Source organism: Desmodus rotundus, chromosome 12, assembly GCF_022682495.2.
Source record: "Desmodus rotundus isolate HL8 chromosome 12, HLdesRot8A.1, whole genome shotgun sequence".
NCBI classification, from domain to species: Eukaryota; Metazoa; Chordata; class Mammalia; order Chiroptera; family Phyllostomidae; genus Desmodus; species Desmodus rotundus.
This window is the reverse complement of record NC_071398.1, coordinates 80245409-80267896: the sequence shown is the minus strand read 5'-3', so window position 1 is coordinate 80267896 and position 22488 is coordinate 80245409. Positions and strand designations below refer to the sequence as shown.

The 22488-nt window shown below is 52.7% G+C and overlaps 2 protein-coding genes and 1 pseudogene across 2 annotated transcripts in view; all 3 read left to right on the top strand.

The window, feature by feature from the left end:
- Window positions 1-9280, top strand: part of INTS3 (integrator complex subunit 3) — a 37314-nt gene extending 28034 nt beyond the window's left edge. Inside the window, exons 22-31 of the mRNA XM_045203947.2 lie at window positions 2198-2351; window positions 3387-3455; window positions 4252-4327; window positions 4876-4989; window positions 5364-5412; window positions 6443-6610; window positions 6951-7051; window positions 7223-7295; window positions 7484-7640; window positions 7745-9280. Of these exons, the coding sequence (XP_045059882.2) occupies window positions 2198-2351; window positions 3387-3455; window positions 4252-4327; window positions 4876-4989; window positions 5364-5412; window positions 6443-6610; window positions 6951-7051; window positions 7223-7295; window positions 7484-7640; window positions 7745-7822 (1039 nt within the window). The 3' untranslated portion in view covers window positions 7823-9280. The remainder of the gene's footprint in view (window positions 1-2197; window positions 2352-3386; window positions 3456-4251; window positions 4328-4875; window positions 4990-5363; window positions 5413-6442; window positions 6611-6950; window positions 7052-7222; window positions 7296-7483; window positions 7641-7744) is intronic.
- A 330-nt stretch (window positions 9281-9610) lies between these two features.
- SLC27A3 (solute carrier family 27 member 3) lies at window positions 9611-14352 on the top strand. Its single transcript, XM_053915109.1, has 10 exons — window positions 9611-10540; window positions 10894-11103; window positions 11430-11588; window positions 12085-12209; window positions 12478-12672; window positions 12801-12891; window positions 13006-13204; window positions 13450-13547; window positions 13655-13785; window positions 14091-14352. The coding sequence occupies exons 1-10, from the start codon at window positions 9931-9933 to the stop codon at window positions 14265-14267; spliced, it is 1995 nt and encodes a 664-aa protein (XP_053771084.1). The 5' UTR covers window positions 9611-9930; the 3' UTR covers window positions 14268-14352.
- Window positions 14353-19808: 5456 nt separating this feature from the next.
- Window positions 19809-19873, top strand: LOC112318373 (U2 spliceosomal RNA; annotated as a pseudogene).
- The last annotated feature ends 2615 nt before the right edge of the window (window positions 19874-22488 follow it).

Sequence of the window (22488 nt, the reverse complement as noted above, 5' to 3'; positions counted from 1 at the left end):
ATTCTGGAGAGCCTCTCTCCGAGCACACGCTGGTTCCTCCACCGTTGTCCGTCATCACCAGGGCCTTCCATGTGTTTTCTCATATTTAAAAAAACAGCGTTAAAGTGTCCAATTCAGTGGTTTTTGCTATGTTCGCAAAGTTGCGCTACTGTCTAATTCAGAACAGTTTTATGACCCTGAAAAGAAACCCGTGCCCTTTGGCAGTCATTTCCCAGTCTCCCTGTTACCCACTGATTTGTTTTCTATCTGTAGATTTACTTATTCTGGATATTCCCTATAAATGGGATCGTACAGTCTGTGATTTTCCATGCCTGACTTCACATTTTCGGGGTTTATCCCCTCTGCAGCGTGTGTCAGCGCTCCGTTCCTGTTCTGTGCCCATTCCCTCGGTGGTGGGCATGTCCGTCCTTTCCACGCCTGTGTTGTGAATTGAGTTGTTGTGAACATTCACGTACAACTTTGTGGGCTGATGCGTTCTCAGTTTTCCTGGGTGTGTACCTAGGAATGGAATTGCTGAGTCAAATGATAACTCTATTTTTAAATTTGTGAGGAACTGCCAAACTATTTTCCGAAGTGACTACAGCCATTTTACATTCTCACCAGCAATGTGTGAGTTCTGATTTCTCCGCATGCTCCCCAGTTCTTCTTACTGTGTGGCATTTTGATTATAGCCATACTAATGGGCGTGAAGTGGGATCTCACTGTGGTCTTGATTTGCATTTTCCTGATGACTAATAATGTTGAGCATCTTCTTTTTTTTTTTTTAAGATTTTTATTTTTTTTTAAATTTAATTAATTAACTTATTTTTAGAGGAGAAGGGAGGGAGAAAGAGGGAGTGAAAGATCAATGTGTGGTTGCCTTTCATGCGCCCCCTGCTGGGAACCTTGCCTGAAACCCAGGCATATACCCTGACTGGGAATCGAACTGGACACCCTTTGGTTCTCAGGCTGGTGCTCAATCCACTGAGCCACACCAGCCAGGGCAAGGATCTTTTCATGAACTTACTGACATTTGCATATTTTCTTTGGAGAAATATCTAAATCCATTCCTATTTTTAAAATTGGGTTGTCTTTATTGTTAATGTTTTTTTAAAGATTTTATTTATTTTTAGAGAGAGGGGAAGGGAAGGAGAAAGAAAGGAGAGAAACATCAATGTGTGGTTGCCTCTCATGTGCCCCCTACTGGGGACCCGGCCTGCGACCCAGGCTTGTGCCCTGACCGGGAATTGAACTGGCGACCCTTAGGGTTTGCAGGCCAGCACTCAATCCACTGAGCCACACCAGCCAGGGCTATTGTTAATTTTTAAGAGTTTTCTATATATTCCTAATACAAGTTCCTTATCAAATATATGGTTTGCATATATTTTTCTCCCATTCTGTGAGTTATCTTTTTACTTTTTGGCACCCTTCGAAACACAAAAGTTTTAAATTTTGATAGTCCATTTTATTTTTTTCTGTTGTCACCTGTGATTTTGGTATCATGAAGATTTATGCTTATGGCTCTGGCATGTGCTGGTCAGTGGGCTGAGCGCCGGCCTGCAAACCGAAGGGTCTCTGCTTCGATTCCCAGTCAGGGCGCCTGTCCGACTTGTGGGCCAGGTCCCCAGTTGGGGGCATGTGAGAGGCAACCGAACAATGTATCTCTCACACATTGATGTTTCTCTCCCTCTCTTTCTCCCTCCTTTCCCCTTTCTCTCAAAGTAAATAAATAAAAACTTAAAAAAAGAAAAATACTTTATAAAAAAAAGATTTATGCTTTTATGTATTCTAAGACGTATATAGTTTTTCATTTTTACATGTAGGCCTCTGACCCATTTTGGGTTCGGTTTTGTGTATGATAAGAGGTAAGGGTGTCCATGCGTTGATGCCCTCATTGCTCAGAGCCCAGAAAGCAGGAAAGCAACCTTCTGTAGCCTGACCTGAGTCCTCTTTCTCCTGTTCTTGACTCTCACCACTTAGGAGCTGACTCACTGTGGTCAGAGCCCTGTCCAGAGCACTGGGGAAGGGTAGGGAGAAAGAAGTGTGTCTCCTTGTTCCCATAAGTTACCAAGCCCCTGGGGAAGCAGGAAAAGCCATGAAACAGATCATCCCTGGGCACCTAGGGTAGCAAAGGGATTGCAGTGGGAACCTACTTGAGGGATGTTTGAGGCTGGCTGCTGGGGCCAGGCTGCTGGCTTAGGCCCAACTGGTCTTGCAGCAAAGCTGCCGCAGGGAAGATGAACCTGTACGAGTCGTTTGCTCAGGCCACCCAGCTGGGCGATCTGCACACCTGCTTAATGATGGACATGAAGGCCTGCCAGGAGGACGACGTGCGGCTGCTGTGCCACCTCACACCCTCCATCTACACAGAGGTCAGTGCCTCTGCCCGTATCCCTGGGGTGAGGCAGCAGCGGGCCCCCTCTCATTGCACACAGCCCTGCCCCTCCTTCACGCACCCCCACTGGCCTTGGTGGGCCGTTTCTCCCCACACCACAGCTGTCTCCTCCTACCTGTCTTTATTAAAGATTTAAAAGTGTCTAAAAAGCCCTCAAGTTTATGTCCTGTGCTTTGCTGTGTGAGTTTGGATATGAGCCTGTATACTTGGCTTCGTGGCTTTGGGCCTATCTGCTGGACCCAGGACAGGTCTCCCAACCAGACCCATGTCCTCAGGTCTCAGCCCTCTTGCCAGCTGACAGCTCACACTTGGGTTCTTTCTAATGGTTCCCAAAAAACCAGGGTCTCTGGTAGAGATTCAACTTTCATTTCCCCAGCTCACCCTCGGTCTTCTCTGGGAACTGGCACATAGGAGGTATCGGCTCTTCCTCCCCTGGTGAAAACTCACAGAGCTGGGAAATCAGTGCATACGGGGTATAGGCGTGACAGGACGAACTGTGATCTTAGCCCAAACTGGACAGGGGAGAGGTGCAGGCACCCAGCAGATGGCAGTTTCCCTCCCTGTCCCTCCCTGGTGAACTGTATTCCTCAGAAGGGGTCCTGCCTACCCCCCATTCGCTGAACACACACACACTCTCTATACCTTCCCTTCTTTGGCCGAGGGTCAGAGTTAATCGGATTTCTTTCTTTGCTGCCAGAGATACAAATGCGTATTCTGTCACCAGACAGAATGAACCGTCCAGTCCCTTTCAGCTCTAGCTCTGTCTCTACGTAGCTCCCCTTCCTTTCCTTTCCTTACACACACACACACTCTCTGCCATGGTGTGCACATACAAAGAGCACAACCTGGTTCTCAGTGGTTAGTTTCCTAGCTTCATAGTTGTTAGGACCCCGTGTCTGGCTAACCCAGCCGCACCCCCCCTGCCCCCAGCATTTGGTAAGGTGGGTTGTGAAGTGAGAACCAAGGGGTGCACCCTGGACTCCTGCCCTACTTTCCCTCTTTCTCTCTCCAGTTTCCAGACGAGACCCTGCGGAGTGGGGAGTTGCTGAACATGATTGTGGCTGTTATTGATTCTGCGCAGGTGAACATCGAGCTGTCATTCTGAGAGGTGTGGGAGGCAGGGCTGGGGAAATCAGGGCTTCCGACAGAGCCCGAGCTGCTGCAGGCTGCCGTGGTGTGCGCTTTTCCCAGTAGGACTAGGAAGGAAAGCAGAGCCCTGGAGAGGCAGGTTGGGCTGGCAGTCCTTCAGGAGTTCCCCTTCTCCCTATTCTTTGGGCACTTTGGTTCCACAGGGAAGGTGAAGGGATTGCTTTTTGATCGAAACAGGTCTTCCCCTTGACTCAGGGTGAAAATGGTCAGACCATCTATGGCCATTTCTGTTTGACCTTTCCGCTATGCATAGGTCCCAAGAGGCTGTAGCTTTGCTTATGTCCATTCGCAGGCCTGACCTGGGGTCTTATTTCTTTTCCTCCTCCCCACTCATCCGTAAAGGAGGAAACTTAACATTCAAGAGCCCTTCCTTTGCTTTGCTTTTCCCCAAATCTGAAATCCAAAGCTCCGCCTCCCGCGGCCTTTCCCTCCTCAGGCACAGGCTGGAAGGGGTCAGAGGCCTAGACTATAGTCAGAGAGAGGAGAAGTTGCCCATTACCTTGCTTCGGAGCGTGAGGGGTGGTTTTTCGTAACTGTGTTTGCCCCAAATGGGCTGTGGTTACTACTGAGACCCCAGCATCATATGCCGTTTCCTCCTCGTCCTTTTAAACCAGGTTTTCACTTGCTCTGATTTTTCCCCATATGAGCCCTCCTGCTTCTCCTTCCATACCATCTTCCCAACCCCTTTTAGAACCAATGGGTTATGCCTTCTTCCTCCTCCTCCTCAGCTCCAGGAGCTGGTCTGCCATGTGATGATGGGGAACCTGGTCATGTTTCGAAAAGACTCAGTCCTCAACATACTCAGTAAGTGAGCAGACCGTCTAGTAACCCTGGGAGAAATGGGGCGGCAGCCCTCGTGCAGTAGCAGGAAAGCTGCTTCTGGGGCTGAGACTGGGATAGAATGGTGTTGCGCCCTGCTGGGTAGTCTTGGGCCATGTCTCTCTGAGTCTGTTTCTCGCTCTATAAAATGGAAAGATACCCTCCAGCCTCAGGGCTGATGGGACTACAGAAGCTATCTGAAGGCTTTGGAAATGTGCTTTTTGTGGAAAGGGAGAGTATCTGTAGGCTTAGGATTGGGGTGCTGGTTGTTAGGGGAGAGATGCAGGGGGTAGAAAATTAAATGTCTCTTCATGCCCTGGCCGGGTAGCTCAGTTGGTTAGAGCGTCATCCCTGATACGCCAAGGTTGTGGGTTCAACCGCTGGTCAGGGCACAAACAAGAATCAACCAGTGAATGCATAAGTAAGTGGAACAAGAAATTAATGTTTTTTTCTCTCTCCCTTCCTGTCTCTAAAATAGAAAAATAAAAAATAAAAAAAGATTTTAAAAACTGTCTCTTCACTGTCTCTCTCAGTCCAGAGCCTAGACTGGGAAACCTTTGAGCAGTACTGTGCCTGGCAGCTCTTCCTGGCCCACAACATCCCTCTAGAGACCATCATCCCCATCTTGCAGCACCTCAAATATAAGGGTGAGTAGGGTCATGGGTAGGGAGCGTGGTGATGGGACACTCCCAGTCTGGCTGGAGCAAGGCTGAGGCCTGTAGACATCTACATGAGCCCAGACCCACTGCTCCCTTTCTCACTGAAGTACCCCGTGGAGGGGCAGGCTCCCAGACAGTCACTTGCGCTCTTAGCAGAGTCCTGCAGGCCCTTTCTGAGCCAGGCGCCGGGCTGGGGCTCAGGTGGCCAGGGGTTTTACAGGAATGGGGTAGATTGTTCTTCCTGGCTCCTGAAGATTATTTTTGCTCCTCCCAGTGGCTGTTGGTTGGGGGATGGGAGAGGTGCCAGGTTGTCTTCCTGGAATTATATATCCCTCTGAATGGCCTCTACCCTTTCCCCACAGAGCACCCAGAGGCCTTGTCTTGCCTCCTGCTTCAGCTCCGGAGAGAGAAGTGAGTTCTACCCCAGGAGTTAACGACTGCCAGTCCAATGCACCAAGAGATGCTACTGAATCCAGGGCTTTAGTTCCTGCTCCTTTGGCCATGTTTTTTCCCCATTGTTGACACAAGCTTATTCTGCCCTTCCCATAGTGATTTACAAATAAGCAGCTCCCCTGGGATCTGGGCTTCCTCTTGACTTTACCCCCCTGCCCACCAGGAGCTGCCCTGGAGGTGGGGACCGGACATCCCTGTTTCCTGCTGCCACAGCAGTTCTAATCCCGGTGGCTTCTGCTCCCCTCCCCCAGGCTCCTGAGGCCACCACAGGGCTAATCCAAGAGGAAGGGTCAGAGCAGAGGGGTCTCACACCACCCCCTTCCTCAACAGGCTGTGCTCCCGGCTGGGGTAGAACAGAGAGGCAGAGAAGGCCAAGGCCCCTCCCTCCATCAGAGGCACTGTTGCAACAGCCCCACATAAAGGGGCAACAGCTGCGTGTGTCTTTCCCTTCCTACCTTGTCTTCCTTCCACCTTTTCTCCTCTCTTGCCTGAGAGACCAGAAATGGTACAGAGTGTCCTAAAAGAAGTAGAAAGGTTGGAGGGCCCAGTGGGGGCTGTGGCTTCGCATCCCTCCCCCTGTGCCTCCCCAGGGCAGGACACCAGCGTGGTCCACAGATCTGGCATGTAGGAGTGGGGCCACGTTCACGTGCCACGTGCTGTCCTTTTGCCTCCTTGGCCCATTTCCTGACTGTTTTGGGCAAAGTGGGGGATATGTGGAGGCTTCCTTCCACACACACACACCTTCTATATACCACAGAAACTAAAGAGTCTCACTTCTTGTCTCCTGCCTTCTGCAAAGGATGAAACCAGGCATTCTTGCCCAAAGAGAAGAGGGAGAGGGATGTGAGAGTAGGAAGCTGCAGCAGGACTTGGGTGGGGCAGGGGTGGGGCAGGCTGCGGTTTGGGAAACAAGTACGTGGCAGAGGCCCAGCGGTTCCTGAGGCCAGTTTTGTGAGCAGGATGCCCATTGCCCCTCTCACACCCCCAGGCCCAGTGAAGAGATGGTAAAGATGGTGCTGAGCCGGCCCTGCCACCCCGATGACCAGTTCACCACCAGCATCCTGCGACATTGGTGCATGAAGCACGACGAGCTGCTGGCGGAACACATCAAGTCCCTGCTCATCAAGAACAATAGCCTCCCACGAAAGAGGCAGAGGTGGGAGTAGGCCCTGCGGGGGACCCTCCAGGCCAAGCTGCCACTATTCCAGGGCCATTGGAGTCCATGCTGTCCCTGCCTAGCTTGTGGGTGACATCTAGTGGTCTGAAGTTTCATGGCATGCAGGATCATTGTGGCCCCTTCCCCTCTTCCTAGTGCTTGGTGGTTGGTCCCTGTTCTAATTCACCTCCCTGATCCCACCCTACCCCTCCCAGCCCTCTGTGTCCTCCCTGTACGAGCTGCTTCCTACTTCAGGAGGGACCCTGGTTGGGGAGAGTGTCTTGCACTCCTGGTGTCCTCACGTCCAGCTCAGAATCTGGTTCTCCTGACTTCCCTGCAGCCTGAGAAGCTCCAGCAGCAAGCTGGCCCAGCTGACTCTGGAGCAGATCCTGGAGCATCTGGACAACCTTCGTCTTAACCTGACCAACACCAAGCAGAACTGTATGCTTTCCAGCCCTCCCTGAGTCCAGCATGCCTTGGTGCTGCCCTGGCTCAGACCACCCCAAGTCGGGTGGGGCAGGGGAGGAGAAAATCACCCCTGGGTACTGATTATTAAGCTCCCAGAAATCTGACCGCTCTTCCTTGCCTGCTGTCCCTTCCTTCTCCCTCTAGTTTTCAGCCAGACCCCAATTCTCCAGGCTCTGCAGCATGTCCAGGCGAGCTGTGATGAAGCCCACAAGATGAAGTGAGGCTCCTTGGGAAGTGGTGGGAGAAGGCCTAGGGAGGGGGCCAGCTGGGGACACAAACTTCATGACCAGTAAGACTGTGGGGTTGAAGAGAAATAGAGACCTGGGCATGGGGCAGAGAAGAACATGGAAGGAAGGTCAGAGGGCCAGAGGCCCCCACTCTGAGCACAGATCTCCCTTCCCTCAGGTTCAGTGACCTCTTCTCCCTGGCCGAGGAATATGAGGACTCTTCCACCAAGCCACCCAAGAGCCGGCGAAAAGCAGCTCTGTCCAGCCCACGGAGCCGGAAGAATGCCACACAGCCCCCTAATGCCGAGGAAGAGTCTGGCTCCAGCAGTGCCTCAGTGAGACCCCCTACCCAGCGCACAGGAGAAGGAGCGTGGGGTGCAGGTAGAGTTGGGGCAGCAGCTGTTAGGCTAATGACACCCACCCCTTCCGTCTCTTTCAGGAGGAAGAAGACACAAAACCGAAGCCCACCAAGAGGAAACGGAAGGGGTCTTCTGCAGTGGGATCTGACAGTGACTGAGGCTCGTGCTCCTGTCCCACCCCTAGCTGGACTACCCTCCCCTCCTTGGTGAATCAAAGGTTTAATAGGGGCTGGGGAGATCGTAGGGGAGACACCTTCTCCCCCATCCCAACACTCACCTGGTGGGAAGCCTGATGAGCTGCCACGCAGCCCCCAGCCCCCCCCCACCCTTCCTGGGGCCTCCAACTCATCACACTGCTGCCCCCACCCATACTGGGGTTCCTGCTAAAGCCAGAGGTTGTACAAAACCTGGATGGTGGAGGAAGTCCTCAGGACCTTGCCCGTCCCCCAGCCTCCCAAAGAGCTATTTAAACCAAGAGGAGAAATGGCAAAGGGGTAGCTGGCCAGAGAGACAAGGAGGAGAGGAAAGACTCAAGTGTGCAAGTGTCCTTTCTGATGCCCCCTCTCATGTCCCCCCTTCAGGCCTTGATTTGCCCTGAAAAGGCATTTTATAGTTGCTCTCCATACACCGGAATGAAAGGGGCACTTAATCAGTGACAATTTCTTGCTGCCTGTTTCTTTCCATGGGGTAAATGCCACAAGTGTTAAGGAAGGAACCTGACAGGGAGGCCACAACCCCACCGGGTGTGCCCAGGAGGCTTGTGCTGGCCTGAGGTTGCTGCCCGGAGCCCCAGGGAGTGGCAGAAGCACGTTCCACAGAACTGTCGATTGGTCCCATTTCCTTGTGGGTTTTTTCTTTTCCCCCAGAGATAATCGTGTTTTAAAAGCTGTTTTTAAATGACAATAAAACAAGCCAGAACCTCTTTTGTTTCAGAGTTGCTGCCCCCATTTGCCCTATGCACATACAGGTAGTCTCAATCGGCACCCCTCCTGTGGCTTCACAATTTCCCTTTTCCCTTCCTGTCTTCCCCTCTTTTGTCTGAAGCAGAGGGGGCCTGGCTTTGCCCTCCTGCACCCCCCATCATTCCAGCTGCCACCAGCCTTCAGGCCCTGCGCTGGCCTGTCTAGGCAGAAATTGATGTACCAGTTCCTGGTAGGATGAGGCCTGTCCTTAACGATCTCTCAAGAATTAGAGACTTCCAAAAGCCAGAATTTGTCATACTCCATTTAGTAAGGACGAATGCCAACTCTGAGAGGACTAAGTGCCCAGGGTGGAGGCATGCTCCCATCCGATCCCGAAGGACACGTGGAGAGAGTTTTCAGTGACCAGGGAGGAGGTCCTCCTTCACAGTCTGCACCAGCAGGAAGAGCTCCTTGGCTGTGCCTTCGTTCCCCTGCTGTCCAGGGAGTTTGAGTGGCCAGGTGAAGAGAGAAGTGAAGTTCAGGCTGATGCAGACAGCTCCAGTTCAGCCTGCAAGCTTGTCTCAGAATCCGGGTTCTCCACTCCCTCAACGCTGCGGCTCCTCCTTTTCAAAGTCTAAACCGCCCGAGGCCTCTTTTCCTTCCTCTCTCCTTCCCCAGTTTCCTCTGCCCCAATTAAAACCAGGATGGAAAGCATTGGCTGGCTGGCCCCAATTATTGTACGCTTGTCCAAAGGGAGGGGCCTCCGTCGTAGCCCCTCCAGAAGTCTGGCTGGCGGGGCCTCCACCTTAACCCTACCTAACTCTCAGCCCCCACCTATCCCCTCGGGCGTGGGTCTGGCTGCCATGCTGGGATTTAGCAGCACCAAACAGGCAAGGGGTCGACTTCAGTCTTTTGGGACAGAGCAGTGGCACCCTCCCGTTCCGGGTGCCAATGAGATAGAAGGGGGACAGATGGACTTTGATCCAAACGCCCTGGTTCTCAGACCGGGATGCCAAAGTCCAGCCAGATGCCTAAACCGCCCTTGAGGAGAAGGAACCTAAAAGGAGATGACCCTGGGATTGAGGGAAGGTGTGAGCACCGCCCAGGACCTGGTGGGGTGCGGGCGAGTTGTCGGGAGGGAGCGCTCCCAGGGCGGAGCTTGGGGGTGGAGAGGCCAGGAGTGCTGGGGCCGTCCCCCCCTCCGCCCCCGCTCCCCTCCAGGGGGAAGGGGCGTGTGCCAGCGCACGCGCGCTCCCGTGAAGGAGCGGTCTCAGAACGAGAGGCCCCAGTTTTTCGGAAGCCAGTAGCAGGGCTGACTGCGAACGGCTGGGGCCAGTCGGCGCCGAGAAGAAGAAGAGGGCACCATGGCTACCCTCCTGCTGCTGCTCCTGTTGCTGCTGTTGCCGCTGCTGCTGCACCTCTGGCCTCAGTGGCGCTGGCTGGCAGCAGACTTGGCCTTCACAGTGCGTGCCCTACGCTGCAAACGCACGCTCCGAGCACGCGCCTTGGCCGCGGCCACAGCCGACCCGCAGGGTCCCGAGGGGGGTTGCAGCCTGGCCTGGCGCCTCGAGCAACTGGCTCGCCAGCGGCCGGCGCACACCTTCCTCATCCACGGTGCGCAGTGCTTCAGCTACGCTGAGGCCGAGCGCCAGAGCAATCGGGCGGCACGCGCTTTCCTGCGCGCACGGGGCTGGGAAGGGGTCAGTGGCTGCGCTTCAGGGGGCACCCGGGAGGGCGAGGGAGCAGCCGGAAGCGGCGAGGTGCTGGCCACGACGGTTGGGAATGGCGCGGCCCTTCTGGCACCCGGAGCCACCGTGGCGCTGCTCCTTCCTGCCTCCCCGGAGTTCTTGTGGCTTTGGTTCGGGCTAGCCAAGGCTGGCCTGCGTACGGCCTTTGTGCCCACCGCCCTGCGCCGGGGACCCCTACTGCACTGCCTCCGCAGCTGCGGCGCGAGCGCGCTGGTGCTGGCGCCAGGTAAGGCTGGAGCGCCCCGCGGGGCGGGGCCCGCAGGAAAGGGGCGTGCCGCAGGTTGGAAGGGTGGGGCTCCGAAGGGACCGAGGAAGTTACCCTGGGGTTCGCAAGGTTGGGGATACATCGCTGGATTTGCGAAGGGATGAAGCTGGGTCTTTGGTTCCCCCCAAATTCCCAAAAAGTCAGGCTCCAGATCTCAAGTCTGTGATGGGATGTCCATACTCACTCTCACCCAAGAACAGTGCGGAGCAGGGGGTGTGGGGAGAGTGGCGGCACAAATGGGCTAGAGGGTAGGGAAGGCTTCTGGGTGACCGGAGGTGGAGCCATGGAGCTTGGCGCTTTCCTACCGTATCCAGAGTTCCTGGAGTCACTGGAGCCCGACCTGCCGGCCCTGAGGGCCATGGGGCTCCACCTGTGGGCTGCAGGGCCTGAAACCCATTCTGCTGGAATCAGCGATTTGCTGGCTGACGTCTCGGCTGAATTGGATGGGCCTGTGCCTGGGTACTTATCTGCTCCCCAGAGCATAATGGACACGTGCCTGTACATCTTCACCTCTGGCACTACTGGTGAGGGCTGGACACCATGCTTACTTCCCAGAAACTAAGGCAGAGGAAGGCAAGGGTCTGGGAACAGGGAACCCTCAGCTCCAGGCTACCCCTCCAAGCCGCCCCCCCCCCCAGGAGGTACTAGCCCCAGCTTCCATACCCTCCCTTGCCAATTCTCCCACCCCCTGATGATTTCTCCACCTCCCTGAACTCCCCATATTTCCAAGGCAATCTGGCTTCCCTTCTCAGCTTCATTCCTGCCTCTTTCTGTGGGAAACCCAGCAGGGGCAGAGAGGGAGGCAGAGCTTGGAGCTGAGCCCCTTCCCTGGTTTCTTCCCACCCCTTAGGCCTCCCCAAGGCTGCTCGGATCAGTCACCTGAAGGTCCTGCAGTGCCAGGGGTTCTACCAGCTGTGTGGTGCCCACCAGGAGGACGTGATCTACCTGGCCCTCCCACTCTACCACATGTCCGGTTCCCTGTTGGGCATTGTGGGCTGCTTGGGCATTGGTCAGTCTCCCTCACCCGATCCCCTTTCAGTCCTTTAGAACACGTTTAGCAAGCACCTGCTGTGCTGCTAGCCTGGGGTGCCCCTGAGTCCTTCCGGTAGAGAATCCGGAGCAAGGAGGAGGCAGGGCCTACTCTCCAGGAGCTCCTGGTACAATGGAGAAATGTCACCTGCACAGACCTGCAGACTGAGCGATTTGAGAGGTCACATGGGTCACAGAACTCAAGTCCAGGGGCAAAGGGGCTGGAAGTGTCAGCCCAGTAGGAGGCAAAAGAAGAGGGCTGGGACTTGGGGCAGGGAACAGAGATGGACTGTTTGGGGACGGGGAGAGGTAAAGGGCATTTGTGGAAATGGCAGAGGGCCAACTTGGCCTGCCCACCCACGAGGGGGAATGCCACAGGGAAGCTGCACTACAGTGAAGGCTAGTGTTGGGAGGAAGGGGGTCAGGGCTCCTGCAGCCCTTAACCTCACCTCCTTCCTCCCTCCCCACTTTGGCAGGGGCCACAGTGGTGCTGAAGTCCAAGTTCTCGGCTGGTCAGTTCTGGGAGGACTGCCAGAAACACAGGGTGACCGTGTTCCAGTACATCGGGGAATTGTGCCGATATCTTGTCAACCAGCCCCCGGTGCGTGGGCACAGGTGCTGGGCTGAGCCGCAGAGGCAGAAAGAGGGGCAGTTGACAGGAGGCACTGCGACAGTTGTCTGGGGGTCGGAAGGAGAGGCAGCAAGAAGAGAGTAGCAGGGTCGGGTAGGGAGCCTGGCGCTGTGGGGCCTTGACACTCAGGGTGTTGAGCATCACAGTGGAAAGGGTTTCTAGGGAATGGGGAACAGGACTTCACTTTGGGGAGCTGGCACATTGGTGTTGAAGCTCCTGCCCCTCTCTGCACTCACAGAGTCAGGCAGAACGTGGACATAAGGTCCGGCTGGCAGTGGGCAGCGGGCTGCGCCCAGACACCTGGGATCGTTTTGTGCGGCGCTTTGGGCCCCTGCAGGTGCTGGAGACATATGGACTGACAGAGGGCAATGTGGCCACTTTCAACTACACAGGACAGCGAGGTGCTGTGGGCCGAGCTTCCTGGCTTTACAAGGTGAGGAGTAGGAAGGAAACGAGACTCCCTGTGACCGGGGGTGGGGGGTGGAGGGGGGTGGGGGGGGTTGGCTGGGAAGGCACTCGTGCTACTGAAATGACTCAATGCCTGGCTCTCCCTTCCCCCAGCATGTCTTCCCCTTCTCCTTGATTCGCTATGATGTCACCACAGGCGAGCCGCTTCGGGACGCCCGAGGGCACTGTGTGGCCACATCTCCAGGTTTGTGCTCAGGCGGGTGGGTGGGGTGATGAAGCTGGCAAAGGAGGATTAGCGTTGAAGAGTGTGATGAGGGGCGAGGGGGGCAGCCACCCCTGACCCCAGTGACTCTGCCAGGTGAACCAGGGCTGCTGGTGACCCCGGTGAGCCAGCAGTCCCCATTCCTGGGCTATGCTGGGGACCCAGAGCTGGCCAAGGGAAAGCTGCTCGAGGATGTCTTCCGGCCTGGGGATGTTTTCTTCAATACTGGGGACCTGCTGGTCTGCGATGACCAAGGCTTCCTTCGCTTCCATGATCGCACCGGGGACACCTTCAGGTCTCTGTCCCTAACTTTCTGACTCCTTCCTTCCTGGGCGTCTGAACTCCGGCCCAGGCCCCTAAAACCTCAGCTTGATAATCTGCCCCAACCCACTCCTCACCTCCCCTCTCACCTCAGCGCTCCTAGATACCACTTCCCAGTGACCATCTGGCACCCTGACCTCCTCCCTTGACATTCTTTCCCTCCCAGCTCTTACGACCCTGCCCGCTGACTCCTGGTTTTGTATCTCTGCGCTCTGGCAGGTGGAAGGGGGAGAATGTGGCCACGACAGAGGTGGCAGAGGCCTTGGAGGCCCTGGATTTTCTGCAGGAGGTGAACGTCTACGGAGTCACCGTGCCAGGTGCCCAGCCGTGGGAGGTGGGGGGGGGGATACCTGGCCCCTCTCCCTGAATTGGTATGACCTGGGCGCAGGGAACGTGAGGCTGAGCCTTGCCCCCCCAACCCCAGGGCACGAAGGCAGGGCTGGAATGGCGGCCCTGGCTCTGCGTCCCCCGCACTCCGTGGACCTTGTGCAGCTCTACGCCCATGTTTCTGAGAACTTGCCACCTTATGCCTGGCCCCGGTTCCTCAGGCTCCAGGTAACCATCCACTCCTGCTGTGATCTCTCACCCCATATATGCATAGCAGTTGGTAGCTCCCAAACCGCAGAAAGGGGCCCCCACATAATATTCTCTGAAGAGAATGAACACCTTCCCAGACATGCTCCTCACCCCTTCATTTGTCTAGGTTTGGCCCCTCCTCTTCCCTGTCACCTCCTCCTCTAAACCCTGACCTCATTACCCACTGTCCCCAGACATGCCCCTTAATAAAATTTAGGCAACTCACCTGAGCCATCTGGGTAGAGTACCCCTTTCTTCAAACCCCTTTGACGCCCTCTCCCCAGGAGTCTCTGGCCACCACAGAGACCTTCAAGCAGCAGAAGGTTCGGATGGCAAAGGAGGGCTTTGACCCAAGCACACTGTCCGACCCACTGTACATTCTAGACCAGGCCAGGGGCGCCTACCTGCCCCTCACACCTGCCCGGTATGGAGCCCTCCTGGCTGGGGACCTTCGAATCTGAGAGCCCTCCATGCTCAGCTGAGGGAGGGGCTGTCGGGGATCTTTTCTATACTAGATTTGTAATCGCAGTTTTGTAATAAATGTGGCCAGAGCCAGTTTGGTTGTCTTTCTCATCTCCGGTACGTCTTCCCTCTCTGCTGTGGAACTGCTTTTCTCTCGGACGTTCGCTCCCGGCCCACAGCCCAGCCTCCTGCCCTGACTTCCTGTGGGCCTCGGTGTTTCCTCTCAGGTGTCCCTGGGTGATCCTTGTCCTCAGAGAACCCTGGTGACTGATGTCTGTCTGTGCGTGTGTGTATCTGGTCGCAGTTTCACTCCCTGAGTTCAGGGCCCCACTGCTTTCTCCCGTGAGCTGCGGGCCCCTGGGGGGCGGCTTGAAGGGCAGCAGTGGTCAGAAGCACTGCCCCAGACTGTCTTACTGACTCGGGCGTGGTGGGGCCTGGGGAAGCATCTCCATCAGGCAAAACAAGGGTTTGATTGGGTGGGGGGAGACACTCCAGGCGCCCCCCTCCCCTCACAGCTGTCTCCGATAAGCCAGCCAGTGAGGGGGAAGAGTGGGGCCATACGTCCTCCGCAAATCAGATGTTCCCAATTTTCCCTAATCTTAGTCATATGTTCCCCAGAGTGGCACCCTAGGCTGGGGCCCCACAGGTTCTGGGGAGAGCTTGACTGAAGCCCTTCCTTGGAGTCGGGCTTGGAGAGCATGTCGCCTGTGGTAGCAAGAGGGATGGAGGGATCGAATGGAAAAAGGCCTCTCCTTGCCCACCACCCCCAAGTGGAGCATCAAAAAGTTGATCATTTATTTATAGAGAGAGAGGAAGGGAGGGAGAAAGAGAGAAACATCAATGTGTGGCTGCCTCTCACATGCCCCCCACCGGGGACCTGGCCTGCAACCCAGGCATGTGCCCTGATTGGGAATTGAACCGGTGACCCTTTGGTTCGTAGGCCAGCACTTAATCCACTGAGGCACATCAGTCAGAGCCCAAAAAGTTGTCATTTAAAAGCCTGAAGTGATGAAACTCCTGCTTCTCCTAGAACTAAAGTCCCCTCTGTTTTCAGTTGTGGGTCCTTGACATTTTCTGCTACTCTCCCTTGGCTTGTCCTTTCCCTTCCAACCCCTGACCCCAACATGAGAGGTCAGAGGCAGCACCCTACCACCAACCTGGGGTCCTTATGGCTAACCCTCCTGTTCCAAAACGCACACCTTGCCCCACCCTCCACCAGCAAACCCAGTTCCGTGTCACTGACTAGTTGAGGCACACACGGGTGTAGGTGACATCTTCCCACACTGACCAATAAATGAGGAAATTCGCTCAATCTGTTCACCTCTGGAATCTGCTTAGGGTCTGTCTGGGGGTGGGGTGGCACGAGGTGGGCTTGGTAGCTCTTTCTCTTGGCCGGCAGGGGGCACCTCTGCACTGGCCCCCTTACAACCTTAACTCAGCTCAGGTTTCCCAGGACTTTAGGTTGAGCAGGCATCTCTGCTTGTGGAATCACACAAGTTTCCCCCACAATTCCTGTTTCAATTGGTCTAAATATGCTCCGTCCAGTGTGGTAGCTGCCAGCCTCACGTGAGTATTACGCACTCGGAATGTGGCTAGTCTGAGCAAGGTGTGCTTCGAGTGTAAGCTACACACCAGACTTCAGACTTAGTACCAGAAAGAGAATTAAAAGATTTCTTTAGCCCTGGCTGGTGTGGCTCAATGGCTTGAGCGTCAGACTGTGAAGCAAAGGGTCGCCAGTCCAATTCCCAGTCAGGGCACATGCCTGGGTTGTGGGCCAAGTCCCCAGCAGGGGCCACGTGAGAGGCAACCACACCTTGATGTTTCCCTCCCTCTCTCTCCCACCTTTCCCCTCTATCTTAAATGAATAAAATCTTTTCAAAAATCATGTTTAAAATGAATTTCACTTATTTTTACTTTATAAACATCGCTACTAGAAAATTGAGAATAACACATGAACCGCGTTGTATTTCTACTGAACAGCACTGATCTAAATCCTGTCTCCGAATCTCACTCTGAAGACTCACAAATACCAGGTGCAACAGGTCAGTTGTACCTATATGATGACGACTCTTGAGTGAGCAAGAGCAGCTGGGCAGAGGGCTGTCTGTTCCAATGGGCGGAGCCAGGTGGCTGAGCTGGCACTGTGCTCTCCCGACAGAGCTTCAGCTCTTTGAACCAGCTTTGTCACAGAGGCTATAGCTAGAGGTAGAAATTGAGAGCAGCAAGAAGGCACACTTTTCACCCAAAAGAATTAGGTTTCCCATTTATACAATTAAAAATAAACTCTGGTCCTGGCTCATGTGGCTCAGTGGATTGAGTACCGGCCTGTGAACCAAAGGGATGCTGGTTCAATTCCCGGTGAGGGCACATGCCTGCATAGCAGGCCATGTCCCCAGTGGGGATGCGTGGGGGAGGCAACCACACATTGATGTTCCTCTCTCTCCCTCCCTTCCCCTCGCTCTAGAAATAAATAAAATCTTTAAAGAGAAAAAAAGCTCTGGCTGGTGTGGCTCAGATGGTTGAAGTGTCATCCCGTAAACTGAAAGCTTGTGGGTTTGGTCCCCGTCAAGGCGTATACAAGAGGGAACCGATTGATACTTCTCTCTCACGTCAATGTTTCTCTCCCTCTGTCTCTCCCTCCCTTCCCCCCTCTCTAGGATCAATGGGCATGTTCTCCATTGAGGGTATAAGTAAATAAATATGTAAAAGAACTAGTTTTTCCTGCTTTTAAAAAAATCATTATATCTCTGGCTGGTGTGGCTCAGTGGATTGAGCGCCAGCCTGCGAACCAGAGGGTAGCAGGTTTGATTCCCAGTCAGGGCACATGCCTGGATTGCGGGCCAGGTCCCCAGTGGGAGCGTGGGAGAGGCAACCACACATTGATGTTTCTTTCTCCCTCTCTTCCCCTCTGTCTAAAAATAAGTAAAATCTTTAAAATAAATAAATCTTAAAACAAGGAATTATGTGATAGTTTGCAGAGATGAAATAGGTTGGTCCCCGGGTGGTTAGTTCCCCTTCTCAGGAGGCTGGTCCTGGAACCGGGAGCGGTGGAACGAGAGAACTTGTCTCCCCGCCTCGAATCATGGCTACATTCTCTGCTTAGTGCCTGTAGGAGCCAGAAAAGGGACAGTGGGGTCAGAAAGACACTACCGGTTTTTCTCAGCCAGCAGGCTAAGAATGATATTCTCACATGGTTAAATAAATCAAAAGAATATTTCATGACGTAAAAATTGGGGTTCAGATTTTAGTGTTTATAAGTAGTTTTACTGGGACAAGCCACATGCATTCCTTCATACATTGTCTGTGGCTGCTTCTGTGTTACAAAAGCAGAGACGAGTAGTGACGGAGACTGTATGGCCTGCAAAACACGAAATACTATGTGGCCCTTGACAGAAACACCCTGCCAACCCGTCTCAGGGCGCCCGCCCTCCGGGCAGCGGGCCGCAGCTTCCCCGGCACAGGGGAGTGAGCCCGCGCGGGCCAGGCCCCGCAGCTGCTCCCCGCGGGGCTCGACAGAAAGTTCCCAGCCCCGGGCTCTGCTTGAGCTCGAGGGTAACGGAACTAATCCGTGAGCAGCCCCGCTCACTCCAGGGAGCCCACCCGCCAGCAGGCCCCCAAGCATGGCCACGTCCCTGCGTGCAGGCGGAGGCGCGGCCCAGGGGAGTGGGAGGAGTCACTACATAGGCCAAGTCACTACATGGGCCACACCAGCCCTGCGCGCTCGCGACCCAGAGGGGCGCCTGCGCATTTGGGCGCTGCTGTCTCCACACTGGCCGAAAGTAGGAGAAAAAAGGAAGGGCGGGGCCGAAGTACCTGGAGTTCTTTGGGCTCTCGGGGACAACTGCGGGGAGCAATTCTTTTTTTAATAGAGATATAATGCATATACTATAAAATTCACGCCTCTAAAGTGTAAAGTTGATGCCCTGGTTGGTGTAACTCAGTGGATTGAGCGCGGACTGCAAACCAAAGAGTCACTGGTTTGATTCCCAGTCAGGGCACATGCCTCGGTTGTGGGCCAGGTCCCCAGTGGGGGCCACGTGAGAGGCAACCACACATTAATATTTCTCTCTCTCTTTCTCCCGCCCTTCCCCTCTCTAAAAAGAAAATGTTTTTAAAAAATAAAGTGTAAAGTTGAGTTGTTAGAGTATTCATAAACTAGTACAACCATAGCCACTATCTAATTTAGAACATTTTCATCACCCCAAAAAGAAACCCTTACCCATTAGCAGTCACTCTCCATTCCCCTCCCGCTAAGCCTCTAGCAACCACCAATCTGCATTGTTTCTATGGATTAATCTATTCTGGATATTACATATTGTTGGAATCATACAACATACAATATGTGAGTTTTTGTGTTTGGTGACTCCCACTTCCCATAACGTTTTCGAGGGTCATCCCTGTTGCCGCATGTATCAGTACTGCATTCTTTTTATGGCCAAATAATATTCTATTGGCTGTACGTACCACAACTCGCTTATCAGGTGATGGAATTTTGGCTATTTGAATGATACTGCTACAAATGTTAGTGTACAAGTTGTTGTATGGACACATATTTTCAGTTCTCTTGGGTGGACAGCTAGGAGTGGGATCGCTGGGTCCTAGAGAAACTCATTTAACTGCATGAGAAACTGCCAAACTATTGCCCCCAGTGGCTGCACCCTTTTGCATTCCCACAAGCATTGTGTGAGAGTTCCAATTTTTCCATTTGCTCACTAACACTTCCTATTTAGCAGTCCTAGTGGGTGCGATGTGGCATCTCAATTGTGGTTTTGATTTGCATTTCCCTAATGGCTGGCAATGTTGAGCATCTTTTCACGTGCTTACCAGCCATTTGTATATTTGCCTTGGAGAAATATCTATTCAAATTCTTTCCTTGTTTTTTCATTTGGGTTATTTGCCTTTTTACTGTTGAGTTGTGAGAGGGTTTTATTTCCCCTAACGTATTGTGGGCTCAAGTTTCATATCAGATATGTAGTATACAAATATTTCCTCTCATTCTGTGGGTGGTTTTTTGACTTCTTCGATAGTGTCCTTTGAAAAACAAAGATTTCAAATTTCAACAAAGTACGGTTTATCTATTTTTTTTGTACAGAGGGAATGTTGCAAGTTAATTGTTCCAAAGGACAAACAAAGATGTTACATTTCATTGGGGAGTGTACTTGTTAGTAGTATTAGTGTTATTATTTGAAACTATTTTTTGGCATATTGTATATATTAATACACACATTAGGAGTCACTGTTTCCAGAGCAAAAGAATAAAAAATATATAATAAAATTAGTAAAGTAAAAAGTTTGTTTCTCATGCCCTGACTGGTGTGGCTCAGTGGGTTGGGCATCATACCGGAAACCAAAGGATCACCGGTTCAATTCCTGTTCAGGGCACATGCTCGAGTTGCAGGCCAGGTCCCCAGTTGGGGGCATGCGAGAGGTGATGCCTGTTTCTCTGACACACTGATGTTTCTCTCCCTCTCTTTCTCCCTTTCTTCCCTTCTCTCTAAAAGTAAATATATAAAATATTTTTTAAAATTTTAAACTAATATATCGCTTCTCGGCCTTTTGGCTAAGATCAAGTGTAAAAAATTTTAAATTAATACATAAAATCTTTGCAAAAATTTTCTTTGTGTTTCACTGAGAAAGCCTGGAAGCAGTAAACGATCCAACAGCCATGAGATGTCCTGGTGCCCAGCTCCTTGGAGGGAGGGCTGATCCCAGGTCTAGGACAGGAAACACTCAGGGTGAGGTTGAGGTATCTTGTGCCAGAAAGCAAAAATATCAAAGAATGGGATAACAGCAAAAGCACACAGAGCTCCCACCGCCTAAATAGGGCGATCTGAATGTCACAAAGATTAGTGAATGCACTTGAAACACTGAATATGCAACATGTAGCTGTCAGAGTGACACTAAAGGGGACAAGAGGACACAGGGAAATGGGGGGGAGGGGGGATGGCGAACCAACAACTTACTCTGAAAACTAGCAGTTTAAAGGAAGGGCTTAAACATTCGTCCTTGTGTGAACTGTATTTCAGCATTACCAAACTGTTCTAGTTGATGAGGAAAAGTTCTTTACAGAAGACTTCCAGCCCTGGCTGGTGTGGCTCAGTGGATTGAGTGCCGGCCTGTGAACCAAAGGGTTGCAGGTTTGATTCCCAGTCAGAGCATATGCCTGGGTTGCAGGCCAGGTCCTCAGTAGAGTGGCACATGAAAAGCAACCACACATTGATGTTTCTCTCCCTCCTTCTCCCTCCCTTCCCCTCTCTCTAAAAAGAAGTAAATTAAAAAATCTTTTTTAAAAAAAGAGGCTTCCAGTTAGTAAATTAGAAAGGAATGATAGAATTTTAATAATCACCATTTTTGCAACCCCTAATGAAATCATTGAGTCAGGCAATTATCATCAATGAATAAAATGATCGGTGAAAGGTTAATGGGGAATTTTACAATGGAGGGATCAGGATGTCACCACCCAAAGCCCCTACCCTATCTTAGAGACACAACATGGAACCATGAGACATTATCTCCTGGAGACATGCCTCAAGCAGCTGACGGGTTAAAGAAATAGTGAGAACCCTCCCTGTTTATGCCGGAGCCGTGACCTTTTACTGTAAGAATGAAATATAGGTGTGCTGTCTCCCGGGGATGAACTGCCCCTTCTCCATGGAAGACTGAGCACCATTACTTTTTATCTCAGTACCTGTAAACACTGATCGGTCCCTTGGGGAAGAACTGGCTATTCTCCCGGAGAAAACGGTTGGTCAATCGAGTCACGAAAGGCCCTTGGCGCCCGTAGCCACTTTTGTCTAAAACATATTTAAGCAGAGCCTCTAAGTGAGACTTTGGAATCTCACCCGAGCGAAGGACACTTCGCTGGGAACTTTCCCAGGCGGACCCCGAATGCTGTCTCTTGGATTCCCCAGGGTCTTAAGTTTGGGTGTTGCTTTCTCTTTGCTCTCGCTTAATAAAGTACTTAGCTATTCACCTTTGACTTGGGGTTCTTATTGCCTGCGAATCCAAATCTCCAAATTAAGTGGCCGCGATCCCATACGTGCCCCCTAACGGCACACCCACCACCGGCCCGGCTGTCTTCCCTGGAAGTGGAGGAAGTGGAGCCAGAGTCCCACCGCGCCTCCAAGGCCAACGCCCATTTGTAGAGGAATATATTCAATGACACCGGCGAAGCCAAAAAGACCCAGAACATGGGGAAATTTCTCCATTCTCTGCAACAGTTCAATGATATATAAGGGGGTGCTCTAATTAGATCCTTAAAAGACGTAACCAAATGTGGCGTATGGACCTTGTTCCTGACTTTAAAAAAAAAAAAAAGACATTTTGGAGACAATCAGGAAAATTTGATTATGGACTAGGTATTAAGTAATATTAAGAAATAATTGGCCCTGGCAGATGTGGCTCAGTGAATTGAGTGCTGGCTTGCAAACCAAAAGGCTGTAGGTTCAATTCCCTGTCAGGGCATATGCCTGGGTTGCGGGCCAGGTCCCTAGTTGGGGCCTGCGAGGGGCAACTGATGGATGTTTCTCTCACACATCAGTGCTTTTCTCCTGCTCTTTCTCCCTTCTTTCCCCTCTTTCTAAAAATAAATAACTAAAGAAATAAATATTAAAAGAAAAGAAATAATTGTTACTTTTATTAGATGTGGTAATGACATTGTTATGAAAAAAAATGAGTTCTTTAAAAGATGCCCATAAGTATACAGATGTGGAATGAGATGACGTCTGGGATTTATTTGAAATACTTCAGCAAAGAGAGAAGGGAGGCTGAGGAAAGTTGTCCCCACAGGGGAATCAGTGCATGCCATGCTCCAGCAACTCAGGGGCTAACTACGGCACCTGGGAGCAGGTGGGAGAGGCGGGACTGTCTGGGACTGGGTCCTGCAGAGCATGCAAGGAACTTCCGGATTTGGAATGTTACCCTGCCAGCGTGGGGCACCCAACTCGGGAGGGACCACGAAGCCCGGGGGGCGCAGGACCATGAGTTGTGGCACAGTTTCAGGCAGCAGTAGGGCGGAGGTGAGGGGACAGCCTGGGGCCAGAGACCGGCAGGGAGACAGTGGCTTTGGCTCTGCATTAGGGTGGCCGCACAGGGATTCAGAAAAAGGACATGCACCAGAGCCAAGGGTATCCTGGGCACAGGTTTGCAAGGCAGTCGGCTCTTCTTCCATCCTCCCTTTGACGAATGTTGACCAAGAGCCTGGCCTGTGCTCCGGACTTT